This window comes from Mauremys mutica, chromosome 3 (genome assembly GCF_020497125.1).
Source record: "Mauremys mutica isolate MM-2020 ecotype Southern chromosome 3, ASM2049712v1, whole genome shotgun sequence".
In the NCBI taxonomy this organism is placed as follows: Eukaryota; Metazoa; Chordata; order Testudines; family Geoemydidae; genus Mauremys; species Mauremys mutica.
Window position 1 is genome coordinate 184,592,775 of NC_059074.1, and position 19,894 is coordinate 184,612,668.

Below are 19,894 nucleotides of genomic sequence, written 5' to 3' on the forward strand. Positions count from 1 at the left end.
CAGACAGGTTAAAGTGTTCTCTAGTGGTTTTTGAATGTTATGATTCCTGATGTCAGATTTGTGTCCATTTATTCTTTTGCGTAGAGACTGTCTGATTTGGCCAATGTACATGGCAGCGGGGCATTGCTGACACATGATGGCATATATCACATTGGTAGATGTGCAGGTGAATGAACCCCTGATGGCATGGCTGATGTGATTAGGTCCTATGATGATGTCACTTGAATAGATATGTTGACAGAGTTGGCATCGGGCTTTGTTGCAAGGTCAGTGTTTTTGTTCAGTGGTGTGTGGTTGCTGGTGAGTATTTGCTTCAGGTTGGGGGGTTGTCTGTAAGCGAGGACAAGTCTGTCTCCCAAGATCTGTGAGAGTTGAGGGATCATCTTTCAGGATAGGTTGTAGATCTTTGATGATGCGCTGGAGAGGTTTTAGTTGGAGGCTAAAGGTGACAGCTAGTGGTGTTCTGTTATTTTCTTTGTTGGGCCTGTCTTGTAGGAGGTGACTTGTGGGTATTCGTCTGGCTCTGTCAATCTGTTTTTTCACTTCAGCAGGTGGGTATTTTAGTTTTAAGAATACTTGATAGAGATCTTGTAGGTGCTTGTCTCTGTCTGAGGGATTGGAGCAAATGCGGTTGCATCTTAGAGCTTGGCTGTAGACAATGGATCGTGTGGTGTGTCCTGGATGGAAGCTGGAGGCATGTAGGTAAGTATAGCGGTCAGTAGGTTTCCGGTATAGGGTGGTATTTATATGAGTAGTTATTCTTACCCTTCCTACTTATCTTATCTTATTTTCTTTAAAAAAACATATTTTTTTCTTCTATCCTTATATCCCTTATTAGAAAAATAAGTTTCAGTTTGTCTAGAGTTTTACTGTCCACCCCCCCTCTCATTTTGGGACAGAAAACTATCTGGTATGCCCGGCTTTCTGGATTCAAATGGTGCCTGACATGCAGGCTGTCAATCCCTGTTTCTGACGGACGCGCACAGTGTGTCTGCTGTCTTGGTGAGACACATATCCCACAGAAGTGCTCGCATTGCCATAATCTAAAGGCCAGAACAAGGAAAGCGAGGGATCTCCAATTTAAGCTTCTATGATGGAAAAATCTCTGCGACCAGCCTCAGACCCCGAGACAAGGACCCGTCCTGGCCAACAGTCACCTCTGACAAAGGTTCTGTCGCAATAGCTCCCACTAAAGGGCCTTTGTCCAAGAAGGCTACAAAAAATGGGCTGAGATTTCACCTCTGCAGAAAGCAGCTAAGAAGAAGAGCTCCCCTGCTGCCAAGACCACACTGGTATCATTGGCACCTGGTATGTTGTACTCTGAGACACCGGGACCATCTGGTACTGCAAGTACCTAGGGCTTGGCTACACTTGAGAGTTGCAGCGCTGGGAGTTACAGCGCTGGTCGTACAGCTGTGTAGGGACAGAGCTGGTGTGTGGCCACACTGACAGCTAACAGCGCTGCAGTGTGGCCACACTTGCAGCATTTGCAGCGCTGTATTGAGAGGTGCATTGTGGGCAGCTATCCCACAGAGCACCTCGTCCCATTTTGGCGCCATGGGTTGTGAGAAGGGGATGGAAGGGTGCGGGTCATTCCGCTTCCTGTCCCAACGCCCCGTGGTGCATCGCTTCACATCCCAGCAGTCACAATTTTTCCGGCCACGTTTGGCACTATTATGAGTCTCTTGCTGTGTTTTACTCTCTCTCTGTGAAGCGCAATTTCTGTGGGAAATGGAGCCCGAGCTGCTGAGGACTGTGCTGATGAGTGTCGCCAGCACAACACATTTGGCAGTTGAGCTATTCCTTCAGCTCCAAAGTGACAGTGAGGAGTCCGACGATGATATCGAGTCGCCTGCCGCGTGTGACACTAAATTGCTTGTGGCATTCACGGAAATGCTCAGCACCATGGAACGCCGCTTTTGGGCTCGGGAAACAAGCACTGAGTGGTGGGATCACATCGTCATGGAAGTCTGGGATGACGAGCAGTGGCTGCAGAACTTTCGGATGAGAAAAGCCACTTTCATGGGACTGTGTGCTGAGCTCGCCCCCACCCTGCGGCGCAAGGACACAAGATTGAGAGCTGCCCTGACGGTGGAAAAGCGGGTGGCTATTGCAATCTGGAAGCTGGCAACTCCAGACAGCTACCGGTCGGTCGGGAACCAGTTTGGAGTGGGAAAGTCGACTGTTGGAATCGTGTTGATGCAAGTTTGCAGGGCCATTAATCGCATCCTGCTAAGAAGAACCGTGACTCTGGGGAACGTGCAGGACATTGTGGATGGCTTTGCACAAATGGGTTTCCCTAACTGTGGAGGGGCGATAGATGGGACGCATATTCCTATTCTGGCACCCCCCCACCTAGCATCCGAGTACGTTAATCGGAAGGGGTATTTCTCTATGGTTCTCCAGGCGCTTGTGGATCACCGTGGGCGTTTCATTGACATTTACACAGGCTGGCCTGGAAAGGTGCATGATGCACGCATCTTTTGGAACAGTGGCCTGTTCAGGAAGATGCAGGCAGGGACTTTTTCCCCAGACAGGAAGATCACAGTAGGGGACGTCGAAATGCCCATTGTGATCCTTGGAGACCCCGCTTACCCATTACTGCCTTGGCTCATGAAACCCTATACAGGGAAGCTTGACAGGAGCAAGGACTGGTTCAACTACAGGCTGAGCCGGTGCCGAATGACTGTGGAGTGTGCTTTTGGCCGTTTAAAAGCTCGCTGGAGATCTCTGTATGGGAAGCTAGACTTGGGGGAAAGCAGCATCCCCACGGTTATATCCGCATGCTGTACCCTCCATAATATTTGTGAAGGGAAGGGTGAAACATTCAGTCAGGCATGGATCACCGAGGTTCAAGTCCTGGAGGCTGAATTTGCACAGCCAGAGAGCAGGGCTACTAGAGAGGCCCAACACAGGGCTACAAGGATTAGGGATGCCTTGAGGGAGGAATTTGAGGCTGAAAGCCAACAGTAATGTTTGCTGCCTTGCACGGGAGTGAAGTGCAGTGGTTACACTGTTAGTAGGATTCTATGTTCACTAAAATGATTTGCAGTGCCTGTTTCTTTACTGGGCTAAGGTATCTTTCAGTTTCTGCAATAATAAAGACTGTTTTCAAAGCCAAGAATTCTTTTATTGAAAAGAAAATAACTTCCTTGACAGACACACAACATTTTGGGAACCTAAAAGGGCAGGGGGGTGGGTTGGTGAACTGTACAGTCACAGGTTTGCATATGTCCTGTCTGGAGTGCTGTGCAATGACTGCTGCACTTCAGGGTGCATATACTGCATGGTGATGGGGGTTGAGTGCATAGGGTAAGGGTCGTAGTTCTCAGGGCTGGTTGGTGAACGTACAGGTGTTGGAGGCAGCTGGTGAAGGTAAGAACCTGGATGCTGGGGAAGGGGGTTTGGAACTGACATTGGGGCACAAGGGAAAAAGCTTTGGGACGGGGCGGGGGGCAGCACGGTAGTGCTCTGCCTGCATGGCTACGAGTGACTGGATAGAGTCTGCTTGGCGCGCCAGGATGCTTAGCAGCTGCTTTGTGCTTTTCCTCTTGGCCACTGCGTTTCTCTGGTGGATCCTGCTTTCCCTTTCTCTCCAGTCCTGCAGGCTTTTACTCTCTCTAGCAGAGTGATCCATAACTGCTTTCAGCATGTCCTCCTTGGTTTTTCGCGGCTTCTTCCTTAGGTTTTGTAGTCTCTGTGCAGTCGAGGAGACGGGCAGTCCAGCAGTCAAGGTCGCTTTTGGAAAGGCAAAAATGGCAACAGTTAACAGGGGTAGCATTGCTCATAATCTCATCCAGACAGTAATTCCCACACACTGAAGGAGTTTACAGTCTTCACTTTAGCATACTTTTCCCATACCAAACAGAGCACACATAACCCACAGGAGCCACGAAATGGTGAGTAAGGGGGACTGATTGCTTCAGGGCTGTGCAGGGGTTTCTGTGCGTTGGGGACAGCAAACAGCTACAGGGGGCATCTGCACTGAACAGTCTCCCAACATTTTCCACAGGAGTTAATCCTGGAAGATATCTCGCTGCTGCGGGTCACCAGGGAAGAGCGGGAAGGTCTTCTACAGCAATGCGGATTCCGCCCTGGCCCCTATGCAGCTTGCCTGTGGCACAGTGGCATGGACGCGTTAGCCTGACTGGGACAAGGACCACAATGGCTCTCCCTATAAACTTGCGCAGGCGCATTGCCCCCGCTCTGGCTGAAACTTTTGAGGAGATTACCGCAGCCGATTACCGCGACGTGATAGACCGCATCAATGGGCTATTCCACATCTAGGCATGCATGCATGCAGCCCTAACCCCCCCTTCTCTCCCGAAACATTTCCATCCTGAAAATAAAAGCCGCTTACCGGTAACCCGCTCCTCTGCTTGTCCTTCACCAAGTACCGGCTGCTGCGATTGGCTACTTTCCTCCTGGCTTGAGAAGAGCTCCTGGCTGCATGCCTCCTGGGACTCCGGGGTGTCTCCCCCCACCCCAGTACCCTCACTCTCGGTTTCCTCCCCCCCCTCCTCCTCCTCCTGTCCCCCACCCCGCTCAGAAGTGTCCATCGTGGTCGTCGGATTGGCAGTGGGGTCACCCCCAAGTATCGCATCCATCTCCCTGTAAAAACGGCAGGTCGTCGGGGCAGCGCTGGAGCGGCGGTTTCTCTCGCGGGCTTTGTAATAGGCACTCCGCAGCTCCTTTACTTTAACCCTGCATTGCAGCGCGTCCCGGTCATGGCCCCTTTCCAGCATGGCCTTTGATACCTGGCCAAAGGTATCATAATTCCTACGGCTGGAGCGCAGCTGGGACTGCACAGCTTCCTCCCCCCAAACACTAATGAGGTCCAGCAACTCGCCATTGCTCCATGCTGGGGCTCGTTTGGCGCGTGGAGGCATGGTCACCTGGAAAGATTCACTGATTGCACTCCACACCTGGCTAAGCAAACAGGAAGGGGATTTTTAAAATTCCCGGGGCATTTAAAGGGTGGGTCACCTGAGGCCAGGGCAGTAGAGTGCAAACTGATGAGCAGAGTGGCTGAACAGGAATTCTGGGATATCTCCTAATACCCTGGAGACCAATAGCAGCGCTGGTGTGTGGCCACACCTGACGAGCAGCGCTGTATCACCAGCGCTGCACTCGCTACACCCCAAGCAGACCAGGTGTTCAGCCAACGCTGCAGCCAGGGAGTTGCAGTGCTGGATGTGCCTTGCAGGTGTGGACAGTTACTAAGTTGCAGCGCTGGAAAGCCTCCACCAGCACTGCAACTCTCAAGTGTAGCCAAGCCCCTAGAGAGCAAAAGACCCTAAGCAGGCTAGCTCTGTCGAAGGCTCAAAGGGCAAAGTGAAATCCTCTGCCTCTGTACCCATGAAGCAGAAGGGACACTCAGCACTCACAGAATCATAGAACTGGAAGAGACCTTGAGAGGTCACCTAGTCCAGTCTCCTGCACTCAGGGCAGGACTAATTATCTAGACCATTCCTGTCAGGTGTTTGCCTAAACTGCTCTTAAAAATCTCCAGTGATGGAGATTCTACAACCTCCCTAGGCAATTTATTCCAGTGCATAACCACCCTGACAGTTAGGAAGTTTTTCCTAATGTCCAAACTAAACCTCCCTTGCTGCAATTTTAGCCCATTGCTTTTTGTCCTATCCTCAGAGTTTAAGAAAAACAAATTTTCTTCCTCTTCCTTGTAACAGCCTTTACATTTTGAAAACTGTTATCATGTCCCCCCTCAGTCTTCTCTTCTCCAGACTAAGCAAACCCAATTTTTTCAATCTTCCCTCATAGGTCGTGTTTTCTAGACCTTTAATAATTTTTGTTGCTCTTCTCTGGACTCTCTCCCATTTGTCCATCCTTCCTGAAATGTGGCACCCACAACTGGACACAATACTCCAGTTGAGGCCTAATCAGAGCAGAGTAGAGTGGAAGAATTACTTCTCATATCTTGCTTACAACACTCCTGCCAATACATCCCAGAATGATGTTTGCTTTTTTTGCAACGGTGTTACACAAGCAGCACCTATGCTACATAGCACAAGACCCTCGGCACCGGCAGCTACAACTCACATGTCAGTACTGGCAGCAACGCCAACATTGGTACTGTCGTTCCCAGTACTGCACCAGTTCTTTAGGCATGCAGAGCTACTGGTCTCTTCAACACTGGAATCTCCACTCCTTGGTACCAACGGCACTCCAACTTGATCAGTACTGAGCTGCTTGACCACTCCATTTAGATCGGCTCCCCCTGTCTCCAGTGATCATGAGGATGAAGGGGAGATATATGCACCCCATCACTCCTCACCCAAACCAGGACCATTCCACCAAACAGGATACCACTCATCTTCAGAACCCAAACCACCAAAAAAGAAAATCAACCTTCTGCGGTAGCATCTGACTCAGATGAGGAAAATTAACATGCGTCAATCCACACCATTTTGGATCGTTATTGAGCAGAACCCATCATTGGCATGGACACATGTCCTCTGGAATGGTGGTTGAAGCATGAAGGGACATATGAATCGTTAGTGCATCTGGCACATAAATATCTTGTGATGCCAGCTACACCAGTCTCATGTGACTGCATGTTCTTATTTTCACATGACATTGTAAACAAGAAGTGGGCAGCCTCATTGCCTGCAAATGTAAACAAACTTCTTTGAATGATTGGCTGAACAAGAAGTAGGACTGAGTGGACTTGTAGGCTCTAAAGTTTTACATTGTTTTATTTTTGAGTGCAGTTATTTTTTGTACATAATTCTACATTTGTAAGTTCAACTTTCATGAAGTTGATATTGCACTACAGTACTTGTATTAGGTGAATTGAAAAATACTATTTCTTTTGTTTTTTACAGTGCAAATATTTGTAATAAAAATAATAATATAAAGTGAGCACTGTACACTTTGAATTCTGTGTTGTAATTGAAATTAATCTATTTGAAAATGTAGAAAATATCCAAAAGTATTTAAATAAATGATATTCTATTATTGTTTAACAGTGACTTAATTGCACAATTAATCATGATACATTTTTTTAATTGCTTGACAGATGTAGATTATGTATTAGAACTGAAAAAATTGGGATTCTCCACAAGCTCCATCAAGATACATGTTGCAGCTCTCATGGCTTTCCACGATAAGGTGGATGGGGTCATCATATTCACCCACCCAACAACCAAACGCTTCCTCAAGGGCATTAAGAACACTTACCCCGAAATAAGGACCACAACTCTTATGTGGGACCTCAACCTGATCTTACGTGGACTTATGGAAACGCCATTTGAACCACTGGCCATGTGTTCATTACTCCCTCTACCTATGAAGGTGGCTTTCCTCATAGCCAGTACGTTGGCTAGATGTGCTGGAGAAGTAGATGCCTTAATGGCACACTCTCCATACACAACTTTCTTTAAAAATAAAGTTAGCTTAAAACCACACCCCAAATTCCTTCCCAAAGTGGCCTCCTCTTTTCATTTAAACCAATCCATTTACTTACCTGTGTTTTTTCCAAAGCCGTTTGCAGACAAAAGAGAGGTATGACTCCATGTCCTGGATGTGCAAAGAGCATTAGCTTTCTACATTGAAAGAAAAAAAACATTTAGAAAATCACAGAAACTATTGGTCTTGATAACAGAATGATGAAAAGGGTAGTCTCAAAACAGAGACTATCCAAATGGATATTGGAGTGAATCCACTTCTGTTATCAAAAATATCAATTATAATTATAATTATAAGCCCCAATGGGAACCTGCACAAACTTTACCAGAACACTTTCAACATCCATAGCCTAGAGCAGTAACTTGGACATAGAATCATAGAGGATTAGGGTTGGAAGAGACCTCAGGAGGTCATCCAGTCCAATTCCCTGCTCAAAGCAGGACCAACACCAACTAAATCATCCCAGCCAGGGTTTGTCAAGCCGGGCCTTAAAAACCTCTACGGATGGAGATTCCACCACCTCCCTAGGTAACCCATTCCAGTGCTTCACCACCCTCCTAGTAAAATAGTGTTTCCTAATCTCCAATCTAGATCTCCCCCACTGCAACTTGAGACCATTGCTTCTTGTTCTGTCATCTGCCACCACTGAGAACAGCCTAACTGCATCCTCTTTGGAACCCCCCTTCAGGTAGTTGAAGGCTGCTATCAAATCCCCCCTCACTCTTCTTTTCTACAGACTAAATAAGCCCAGTTCCCTCAGCCTCTCTTCGTAAGCCATGTGCCGCAGCCAGGGGCGGCTCTAGGAATTTTGCCGACCCAAGCACGGCAGGCAGGCTGCCTTCCGCAGCTTGCCTGCAGAGGGTCCACTGGTCCCACGGCTTCAGCGGAGGTCCGCCAAAGCTGCGGGACAACCGGACCCTCCGCAGGCATGCCTGCGGGAGGTCCACCAAAGCCGTGGGACCACCGGACCCTTTGCAGGCAAGCCGCCGAAGGCAACCTGCCTGCTGCCCTCACGGCGCCGGCAGAGCGCCCCCCGCAGCTTGCCGCCCCAAGCACGCGCTTGGCGTGCTGGGGCCTGGAGCTGCCCCTGGCTGCAGCCCCCTAATCATTTCCATTGTCCTCCGCTGGATTCTCTCCAATTTGTCCACATTCTTTCTGCAGTGGGGGGACCAAAACTGGATGTAGTGCTGCAGATGTGGCCTCACCAGTGCCAAATAGAGGGAATAATCACTTCCCTCGATCTGCTGACAGTGCTCCTGTTAGTGCAGCCCAATATACTGTTGGCCTTCTTGGCAACAAGGGCACACTATTGACTCATATCCAGCTTCTCATCCATTGTAATCCCCGGGTCCTTTTCTGGAGAACTGCTGCTTAGCCAGTTGGTCCCCAGCCTGTAGCAGTGCATGGGATTCTTCCATCCTAAGTGCAGGACTCTGCACTTGTCTTTGTTGAACCTCATCAGATTTCTTTTGGCCCAATCGTCCAATTTGTCTAGGTTACTCTGGACCCTATCCCTAGCCTCCAGCATATCTACCTCTCCCTCCAGCTTAGTGTCATCTGCAAACTTGCTGAGGGTGCAATCCATCTCATCATCCAGATCATTAATGAAGATGTTGAACAAAACTGGCCCCCGGACCAACTCTTGGGGCACTCTGCTTGATACCGGCTGCCAACTAGACATGGAGCTATTGATCACTACCCGTTGAGCCTGACTATCTAGCCAGCTTTCTGTCCACCTTATAGTCCATTCATCCAATCTATACTTTTTTAACTTGCTGGCAAGAATACTGTGGGAGACCATATCAAAAGCTTTGCTAAAGTCAAGATGTATCACATCCACTGCTTTCCCCATATCCAAAGAGCCAGTTATCTCATCATTATCTCATCAGGTTGGTCAGGCATGACTTGCCCTTGGTGAATCCATGTTGACTGTTCCTGATCACCTTCCTCTCCTCCAAGTGCTTCAAAATGGATTCCTTGAGGACCTGCTCCATGACTTTGCCGGGGACTGAAGTGAGGCTGACCAGCCTGTAATTCCCCAGGTTCTCTTTCTTCCCTTTTTTGAAGATGGGCACTATATTTGCCTTTTTCCAATCATCCGGGACCTTCCCCGATGGCCAGGAGTTTTCAAAGATAATGACCAATGGCTCTGCAATCACATCAGCCAACTCCCTCAGCACCCTTGGATGCATTAGATCTGGACCCATGGACTTGTGCACATTCAAAAAAGTGCCACCGTGGCTAAACAACAAAGTAAAAGAAGCAGGGAGAAGCAAAAAGGCATCCTTTAAAAAGTGGAAGTTAAATTCTAGTGAGAAAAATAGAAAGGAGCATAAACTCTGGCAAATGAAGTGTAAAAATATAATTAGGAAGGCCAAAAAAGAATTTGAAGAACAGCTAGCCAAAGACTCAAAAAGTGATAGCAATTGTTTTAAAGTACATCAGAAGCAGGAAGTCTGCTAAACAACCAGTGGGGCCACTGGATGGCTGAGATGCTAAAGGAGCACTCAAGGATGATAAGGCCATTGCAGAGAAACTAAATTAATTCTTTACAGCTGTCTTCATGGCTGAGGATGTGAGTGAGATTCCCAAACCTGAGCCATTCTTTTTAGGTGACAAATCTGAGGAACTATCCCAGATTGAGATGTCATTAGAGAAGGCTAATGGCATTTTGGGTTGTATAAGTAGGGGCATTTCCAGCAGATCAAGGGATGTGATCATCCCCCTCTACTCAGCACTGGTGAGGCCTCATTTGGAGTACTGTGTCCAGTTTTGGGCCCCACACTACAAGAAGGATGTGGATAAATTGGAGAGAGTCCAGCGGAGGGCAACAAAAATGATTAGGGGGCTGGAGCACATGACTTATGAGGAGAGGCTGAGGGAACTGGGATTGTTTAGTCTGCAGAAGAGAAGAATGAGGGGGGATTTGATAGCTGCTTTCAACTACCTGAAAGGGGGTTCCAAAGAGGATGGATCTAGACTGTTCTCAGTGGTAGAAGATGATAGAACAAGGAGTAATGGTCTCAAGTTGCAGAGGGGGAGGTTTAGGTTGGATATTAGGAAAAACTTTTTCACTAGTAGGGTGGTGAAGAACTGGAATGGGTTACCTAGGGAGGTAGTGGAATCTCCTTCCTTAGAGGTTTTTAAGGTCAGGCTTGACAAAGCCCTGGCTGGGATGATTTAGTTGGGTTTGGTCCTGCTTTGAGCAGGGGGTTGGACTAGATGACCTCCTGAGGTCCCTTCCAACCCTGAGATTCTATGATTCTATGATTCTAAGGTTTTGGAACAAATTGATAAACTATACAGTAATAAGTCACCAGGACTAGATAGATTCACCCAAGAGTTCTGAAGAAACTCAAATGCAAAATTGCAGAACTATTAACTGTAGTCTGTAACATATCATTTAAAATCAGCTTCTGTACCAAATGACTGGAGGATAGCTAATGTGATGCCAATTTTTAAAAAGGGCTCAGAGGTGTTCCCGGCAATTACAGGTCAGTAAGCCTGACTTCAGTACTGGGCAAACTGGTTGAAACTATAGTAAAAAACTAAATTGTCAGACACTTAGATGAACATAATTTGTGGGGGAAAAGTCAACATAGTTTTTGTAAAGGGAAATCATGCCTCACCAATCTGCTAGAATTCTTTTAGGGGGTCAACAAGCATGTGGACAAAGGGGAACCAGTGGATATAGTGTACTTAGATTTTCAGAAAGCCTTTGACAAGATCCCTCACCAAAGGCTCTTAAGCAAAGTAAGCTGTCAAGGGAAAAGAGGGAAGGTCCTCTCATGGATTAGTAACTAGTTAAAAGATAGGAAACAGAGGGTAGGAATAAATGGTCAGTTTTCAGAATGGAGAGAGGTAAATAGTGGTGTCCCCCAGGGGTCTGTACTGGGACCAGTCCTATTCAACATATTCATATAGGATCTGGAAAAAGCATCTCTCAAAACTGAGTGACTGGGCAACAAAATTGCAGATGAAATTCAGCGTTGATAAATGCAAAGTAATGCACATTGGAAAACATAATGCCAACTATATATATATAAAATGATGGGGTCTAAATTAGGTGTTACCACTCAAGGAAGAGATCTTGGAGTCATTGTGGATAGTTCTCTGAAAACATCCACTCAATGTGCAGTGGCAGTCAAAAAGGTGAACAGACTGCTGGGAATCATTAAAAAAGGGATAGATAATAAGACAGAAAATATCATATTGCCTCTATATAAATCCATGGTACACCCACATCTTGAATACTGCATGCAGATGTGGTCGCCCCATCTAAAAAAAGATATATTGGAACTGGAAAAGGTTCAGAAAAGGGTAAAAAAATGATTAGGGGTATGGAACGGCTTCCAGATGAAGAGAGATTAATAAGACTGGGACTTTTCATCTTGGAAAAGAGATGACTAAGGGATATAACTGAGGTCTATAAAATCATGACTGGTGTGGAGGATGTAAATAAGGAAGTGTTTTTTACTCCTTCTCATAACACAAGAACTAGGGGTCACCAAATGAAATTAATAGGCAGTAGGTTTAAAACAAACAAAAGGAAGTATTTCTTCACACCACATACAGTCAACCTGGAACTCTTTGCCAGAGGATGTTGTGAAGGCCAAGACTATAACAGGGTTCAAAAAGAACTGGATAAATTAATGAAAGATAGGTCCATCAATGGTTATTAGCCAGGATGGGCAGAGATGGTGTCCCTAACCTCTGTTTGCCAGAAGCTGGGAATGAGCAACAGGTAATGGATCACTTGATGATTACCTGTTCATTCCCTCTGGGGCACCTGGCATTGGCTACTGTCGGAGGACAAGATACGGGGCTAGATGGACCTTTGGTCTGACCCAGTATGGCCGTTCTTATGTTCTTATACTAGAAATCATTTGGATCACTAGAAAGAAAGGTTAATACTTAAACCATGAACATTTGAATTTAACCTGTTTGTAATATAATACAGACGCTCCCCGGGTTACACAAACCCGATTTACACAAATCTGCACTTACGGAAAAAGTTCCGTAAATTCCGTAAACTTTTTTTTTTACTTAATTGTTGGGTATATGTCCCCAACTTATGCAAAATTCGACTTACGCAAGGCATTCCGGAATGGAATGCATGCGTAAGTCGGGGAGTGTCTGTACACACACATGCTTTAGGAAAAAAGATGACTAGGAGGGGATGTAGTGAAGGTAGACACAGATGAGCAGAGAACTTCTAGCCCAGCTACCCAGTTAGTGTGTAGGTGAATCCTGGAATTTGGGTGAGTGTTTATTCAAGTTATAGTTGCTATATTTTAAAGGGGCATGTGTGAATCTTTAGGGTATGTCTACACTTTGAGTTTGGAATATAATTTCCAACTTGAGGAGACATACCTGAATTAGTGCTGATTGAGCTAGTGAACTAGAAACAGTGTAGCCATGGCAGTGGGAGGGGCTAGATGCTCTGAATATGATCCTGCCTGAGACCCTAGACCAATGGTTTTCAATCTGTGGTCTGTGTACCCCTACTGATCCATAGACTGTCTAAGATTTCCAAAAGGGTCCACATCTCCATTTGAAATTTTTAGGGGTCTGCAAATGAAAAAAGGTTGAAAACCACTGCCCTAGACACATACTCCAAATGACTAGCTCCTCCCACTGCTAGTGCCACCACAGCTACACTCTGTTTTAGTGCAGGTATGTCTCTTTGAACTGAGAATTGCATCCCCAGTTCAAAGTGTAGACATACCCTTTAACTGCCAGATTCCCCTTTTCTTTCAGTCTGACATAAATGCAATTCAGTGCCAACATCTTTAAAAGTTACTTACAACCACATAACTACTATTCAGACATACACTGCATTCCTGGGGAGAGAGTGGCTATGGGAAAATGATGTTGCATTCAATATGTTCTAGACAGGGACTACTTTCCCCTCAGACAGAGCAGCCTATGAAACCTTTGAGCAAGCAGCAATGGGGAGGCTCATTTCAGCTGGGTTAGGTCCTAATGTGGCTACCCCCAGATCCATTTTAGTGCCCAGGGTGAACAAGCATATTTGCACCCCATACCATTTTGGGGGGTTATTTTTCCACCCCATTCAGAGGTAACATGTAACTATTCATAATGGGGTGTGGGGTAGGTGACCACCCCTTAGAGGTTTTCAAACTGTGAGGCGCATACCCCAGGGGTTGCGGAGGAACATTCTGGGGGGAGAGTGGCGATGCCAGGTGGCTTGGTCTGGCGACGCCAGGCGGGGCTCAGAGAGGGAACACCACCTCCACCCCTGATTCACCTCAACAGGTCACCCAGCCTGTATGGGTTGGGGGTGCCTCTGGCCCTATCTTTCCGTCCCTATGGCTTTGCACCCTGGGCAGCTACCCCACTTGCCCCACCCTGATTACGGCCCTGGCTACTTCTTTATCTATCAAATAGTTTATTGTACCTAGAACAGAAACAAAATGGTGGCACATAAAGGAATACTGCAACACACTAACTAGCATGCTCTCCAATACTCTTATTCCTCAAAAGTGTTCTCTATTCTTTTGATTTTTTTAATGGACAGCAACAAATAATTTGGGTAATTCTCTTCCAAACAATGTATTTAGTTACAAAATAATCATAGTGAAAGATGTTCTAGTTTGGGCCCATGTGATCCAGCCAGATAATTAGCCTTCTAATTCACCTCTTACCACAGAATCTAAGTGTTTTTCCCCATGTGTGACTTTTATGGGTGCAAAATAAACATGAACAGAGTGTAAACTGATTCACTGTTGTCTCCTGAATCTGCAGTCAGCCTGAAATGATACTTCTGAGAACACTGTAAGTGTCCCATTCATCTGAATGGGTAATTTCTAAAAACAAATGATGAAACTGTTCAAATAGTTACCTATTTCACTGCTGATCATTTTAGCGGACATCCAGTTAATGTGCTTATTCCACAATCTTAAACCACCTCAGCCCTTCCTCAGTGCCAAAAGGTCCAAATATTTCCTATTTAGCTCCATAGGCATAGTTTGACTTCTGTATTTAGGGGGGCAGCTCCAGTCAGGCCAATGGGGCTTCGTGTGTGTATGTGTGTGGGAAATTTGTGCCCGCCAGAGGCTGGCAGTTTGGGGTGGGGGTGGGGGATCAATGCCTCCGTCTCCCCAACCATGGCCAAGCTTAGCTCTCAAATCTCTAGTTTCCTCTGACTACTCCAACATAAATATTCATTGCCAATACAAAAATTTAAAATACTAGACTATTGTAAAATTGAACTTAACAATATAAACAAAACGGGCTACTGTAATGATTGTACTATTTTTTGTGTCTCATTTAGTAAACTCCATTTTTATATTTATTTGACGCTGCCTCTGAATTTGCAGTTTGCCATGCCAGGGACTCTCTGTGAAAGCCAGCTGAGATCTGGGCAGGAGAGTGGGGAGAGACTGGGGAGAGGACTGCCTGTCCCTCTGGGCGGGGTCTGACATCCCTCCTCCCAATTCTGTATTTCCTGGTTTTCAAAAGTTTGATATGAAACTTACTCTTCATTTCCTGGTTTTTACTAAGTTTGAGTTTTGTTGGTTTGAATTTGATATTCTGGAAGAACCTGATATAACCAGGCAACCTTAACTCTGCAATAACGAAGGTTTTTTTGGGGGGGCGGGAGCCTTTAGGGCTGCGGGGGTGGGGGGGCTTGGTCAGTGAATTTAGGTCTACCTTGCAGTAGATTATGCGAGGCCTGGGTTACACTATTTTGCAGTAACAAGCATATCCAAATAACAAAGAGTGTAAGAATGTTGCTTGACATACTTTATAATATATTTACTTTTAAAGAGATGCATAAGGGCAATGTTCAAAACCAATTTCTCTGTAACCCCAATGGGAGTTACATAACTAAAAACCCAGCATAATATTTTTTAAACATTTCTATCTATATACAAAAAGGAGGTAGTACAAGTACTGTTTGATATGGCTGCTGCTAATTTTTCTTGAATATCAGAGAAAATAAGGTAAAATATACAGGTACAGGAAATTGCAGCTTTCCGGAGGATGTAGTAACTAAAATATATATCCATAAACACATGCAATTCCTTGTCTCAGAGGTAGAAGCAATAGTTTGACTCCCCATCCCCTCTGAGGTTTTGATTCTTTAAAAATATATATAATGATGATGATGAAGGCCTTCTTATAGTTTAAATTAATTGTGAAAAATATATTTTACTCAGCTGCTGGCCTACTTTTTTTTTCAATTTGAACTGAAATTTGCATACTAATTTCTAAAACCATGGAAAGACAAAGAGAGGCCCAGGAAAGAAACAGTCCTATCAGATAAACGAAACTATTTAAAATACAATAGTTTATATTTTTGTTGACAATACACTAGCTAAAATCTGACTGTGTGCTGAATTGTACTCTGTACTGATCATCTTAATCTGTCTCAGCTGAATATACTGTTTACATTTAGCAAGCTAAATTACGATGGAAACAATTTGATATACTTTTCTCTAGAGAGTGTTGCTATCAAGGTTCTGATATGTTAAAGGAGTTGGGATTTTTGAAAATTGAAAAAAATCAATATTGGTTCTCATCTTTGATTACTCTACAATGTTGTGCTGAACTAGAGAATGACGTGTGGTTTGAACTATATTCTCTTCTAGCCTGGCTGTACACCCAGATAAAACCTTAGTTGCTACAGGACAGGTTGGGAAGGACCCTTACATTTGCATCTGGGATTCCTACAGTGTACTGACTCTTTCTGTTCTTAAGGATGCGCATACGCATGGAGTTGCCTGCTTGGCTTTTGATTCAGATGGCCAGGTTTGTATATTTTCAGTTTCTCTTTCTGCTATTTAAGTTTACATAAAAGTAAATTTTTATATATGTAGCCTTCATATAGAATTATAGCATTACATCAGAACTGAATACTGTAATTTAAAATTTTAATGCTAATACAGGATCCAAAATACTGCAAATATATCTCTTTTTCAAAAAGAAATGCTTTTGGGGCCAAAACCTCAGCCTAGCACTCCAGCTAGTTGTGTGGGGCACTGGGCAGATGCCAGTGGTAGACATAGCCCTCCATGGCCCAAATGCAGCCCTATCTCCTGAAGAGTTAGTACTGGAGGAACTGCACAGTGAGGGGATTGTTTGGTCCTCAGAACCAGGCAGTGTTCACCTGTGCCTGATGTTCAGAGAGCTTCTACAGTATATTGATACTGTGTCCCCCCAATCCTGTTCCTCCTTGGGCAGCAGAACTGCATTGATCTCACTGTTAAGGGATTCTCACAGCTGTAATGCATAGTAAATTTAATTTAATAAAGTGTTTGAAATAGAAAAACTGTGTGGCTTTGGAGCTTAGCATTGGAATCCTGCAAAAAACAGACAAACAGATCACTCACAAAAATCTCTGAGAATCAGAGTGTTTTGACCATATGATTAACTAGATATTTTAAGAAAGATGGAAGTCAAATATAAATGGAGAATTGGATTTTTCGTTATTAGTCACAATAAGTAAATTTCTAGAAGAAAAAGTAATGGTAAACCACAAGGACTTTAACATAAATAGTGTCAAAGGAATGCATATTTGTTCTTCACACAGAGAACTGAGCAAATTATTCCAAACAGTTCATCCCTACAGAAAGATTACGTGTGTAATATTGTACTATCAATGTCTGGAGTATTCCACTGTGTAAATTTTTGTCACACCTTAAAATCCCTACTCTATGTTAGTTTTAAGGACCCTTATGGGTGCCTAAATCCTTCTAGAGGCCATCTGCACTAGGGTACATTTCACCTTGTGCTGTCTTCCCCATGTAACTCAAAGTTTAATCCCATCAGAGAGAGAATTGAATTTGCATCTTTTAAAAAAATAATCAGTCAGCTATATTGATTTTGGGTTGCACAATCAGATACACAGGTATGCTCCCACTGACGTCACTGAGAGTTGGATTGTCTGTATCTGAGGACAGAATTGGACCATGATGTTTTAAAAGAATAGTCTCATATGGAATAAAACTACCTTTAATTTTTAATGTAAATTAACATCCTTTCACTCAGTTTAAAATTTAATCTGAAAGGAAGGACACTGCCAGAAACAACCTCCCTTTAACATATCTTACTTGTAATAGTACATTACTTTAGTCTCAAATTAATAAATGTGAGTGTTAATTTTGCTACCTAGTAACATAGAAAGATCTGTGAAATGGTTAATAGACATGAGAGGAATGAGGGATTTTAGGAAATTTCAAGGGTCACGGATGTTAAACCAATTCAACGGCTAATTTTTTTCCTTCCTTCTCTATAAAGGTAATAACACTCAGTATATATATAGGATTGTAATTATAATAATAGTTATCACGTAGTGCTTTACATTGCACAGCATTAACTAATTAACATTATTATAGGTTGCTGCTCCAGATTTAAGCTTGCTTTCTACTTCAAGGCCAATTTTCAACTCTCTTCCCCCAACTTCCTAAAAAAGGAAACCAGTCCCTCTGAAATTTCATACACCGTATCTCATCCCCAGTGTACAGACTTTCTGGGAAGACTGGGAAAAAATGGGAAGGGAGTTATTGTGTCCCAAAATCTCCTAACTTTTTTGTGTCCTCCTATCTCCAAAATGATTGGGAGACAGATTGTTAAAGGTAGTTTAGTGCTTAAAGGTGCAGATAGGCATTTAGTTGGAATTTCAAAAGTGCCTAAGACCACTAAGTGCTTTTGAAAATCCTACTATGTGCCTATCTGAATCTTTAGGCATCTAAATACCATTCAAATTTTGGCCCCTTACCCTACAGGTTCCAAATTTGTTGACCTTGCATAACAGTGTTCTAGAGATGGAGTGGGAGTAGGGGTTGGGTTTGAGGTTGGGTTTTAGTGTGGGAATTCCAAAGATATAAAGAACTATTTTTATGAACATGATATAAACTGACCAGATGCTGAGTATAAGCTTTGCAGCTTAAGCTGCAGGGCTGAGCCAGAATTGGAGGGCATGGATTTGAGGGTGAGGAGACCAGGAGGGACATGGACTCATGGAAACCAGGTACATGGAGCTTATAGCTGTCAACAGTTCCATTTTGGCCAAGACACTTGTAGGTTCCCATTGTGGGAAATTTGTGTCCTGTTCTGGGACAAGACAGATTCCACTACATATGTATTACTCACTTCCTTCAAATGAACCCTGTTGCAGCACAGGCGTGCGTGGACAGAGCTCGACCATCAATATGATTGAAAGCAAAGTCATTTTATTTCTCTCCAGCATACATCTTTATACACTTAAAGCAAGCAATCAAGCAATTGCTAATTGGTTAATAAAATACACACAGGCAGCAGCTATAACTTCATTGGGTAACATCATCCTAGACAGCTTTTTAATTTATTATCCTATTACTGCCTACCAGCAGATAAGAACTAGCCTCATCCTAGAAACTTGCATATCAGTTTCCCACACTCTCATGCACAACAATCCCACACTTCCCCCCTCTTCTCATAATAAAAAAGGGAAGGCACAGCAAAACATTCCCAGCTCATAGCATCACATTACTACAATCTATTACACAGCAAAACTAAAAGCAAATCTAAACACCAGCTGCCTAACTAAACCATAACAATATCTTCCGCAATGCCCTATTTTTACCTATACATCCCTCCTCCAGGTAACGCAAGTGGCCCAAGGGGCCAGGAGGGTTCTGCCAATGTGCAAACACCCACAAAGCAGATTTCCAATAAGGGCTTCCACTGCAGCAACATGGGGCAGCAGGCAGAAGGCCGTTGTATGTATGGCACTCTGCGCCAAAATCAGCCAAGGCCGGACCCACTTCGCCGGAATCCATCTGGGACCTTGAAAACAATCTCAGCTAGGCCACCTGGCATTTGCCTTGCTCTGGCATAACAACTTTATCTCATCCCTCTGTTCTTGTAACCACGCTGCTGTAATTTTCCACCAAGGCAGCATAGGGAAGATGCAACCAAACATCTGCCCCCTATTCCAAAAACACATAAAAAAAATTAATAACCAATTAAGCAAAACAAAACTAAAAACCAAATAATGGCTTCCTCAATCTATAAGGCTTATCCATAACCATGCAATTCATAACATACAACACCAACAACATCAAACAAAACAAACATAAATACACAAAAATCAAACACATAAATGGTGTAAATTCTGCAGGGTTCCCCCAATCTCCATTGCACACCAAATCGTGACAAATTTCTATTACCAATCCATCCCTCATGTGTCAGGTGATCAAACTGACACTGAGGGGGGGGGGTCCTAGCAGGAAAAACACAACATAAACCACATAAACATTTTAACAAAATCACAATTCTTTCTGGCCAGAAACACATATCACAAACAAACATAAAACATGAAACATAAATTTAAACTCTATAAATAATTACATGGTACATTAAATGCTATGCAGCTAACACCAATTTTCTTTAATATCTAAAAAAAACAAAAACAAAACTACCCCTACTGGGCAAGTAATCATTACTTAAAATATAC

The 19,894-nt window shown here is 44.2% G+C and overlaps 1 protein-coding gene across 1 annotated transcript in view; it reads left to right on the top strand.

The window, feature by feature from the left end:
* Positions 1 to 19,894, top strand: part of EML6 (EMAP like 6) — a 403,172-nt gene that overhangs the window by 104,312 nt on the left and 278,966 nt on the right. Inside the window, exon 2 of the mRNA XM_045011334.1 lies at positions 16,047 to 16,206. Coding sequence (XP_044867269.1) covers positions 16,047 to 16,206 — 160 coding nt within the window. The remainder of the gene's footprint in view (positions 1 to 16,046; positions 16,207 to 19,894) is intronic.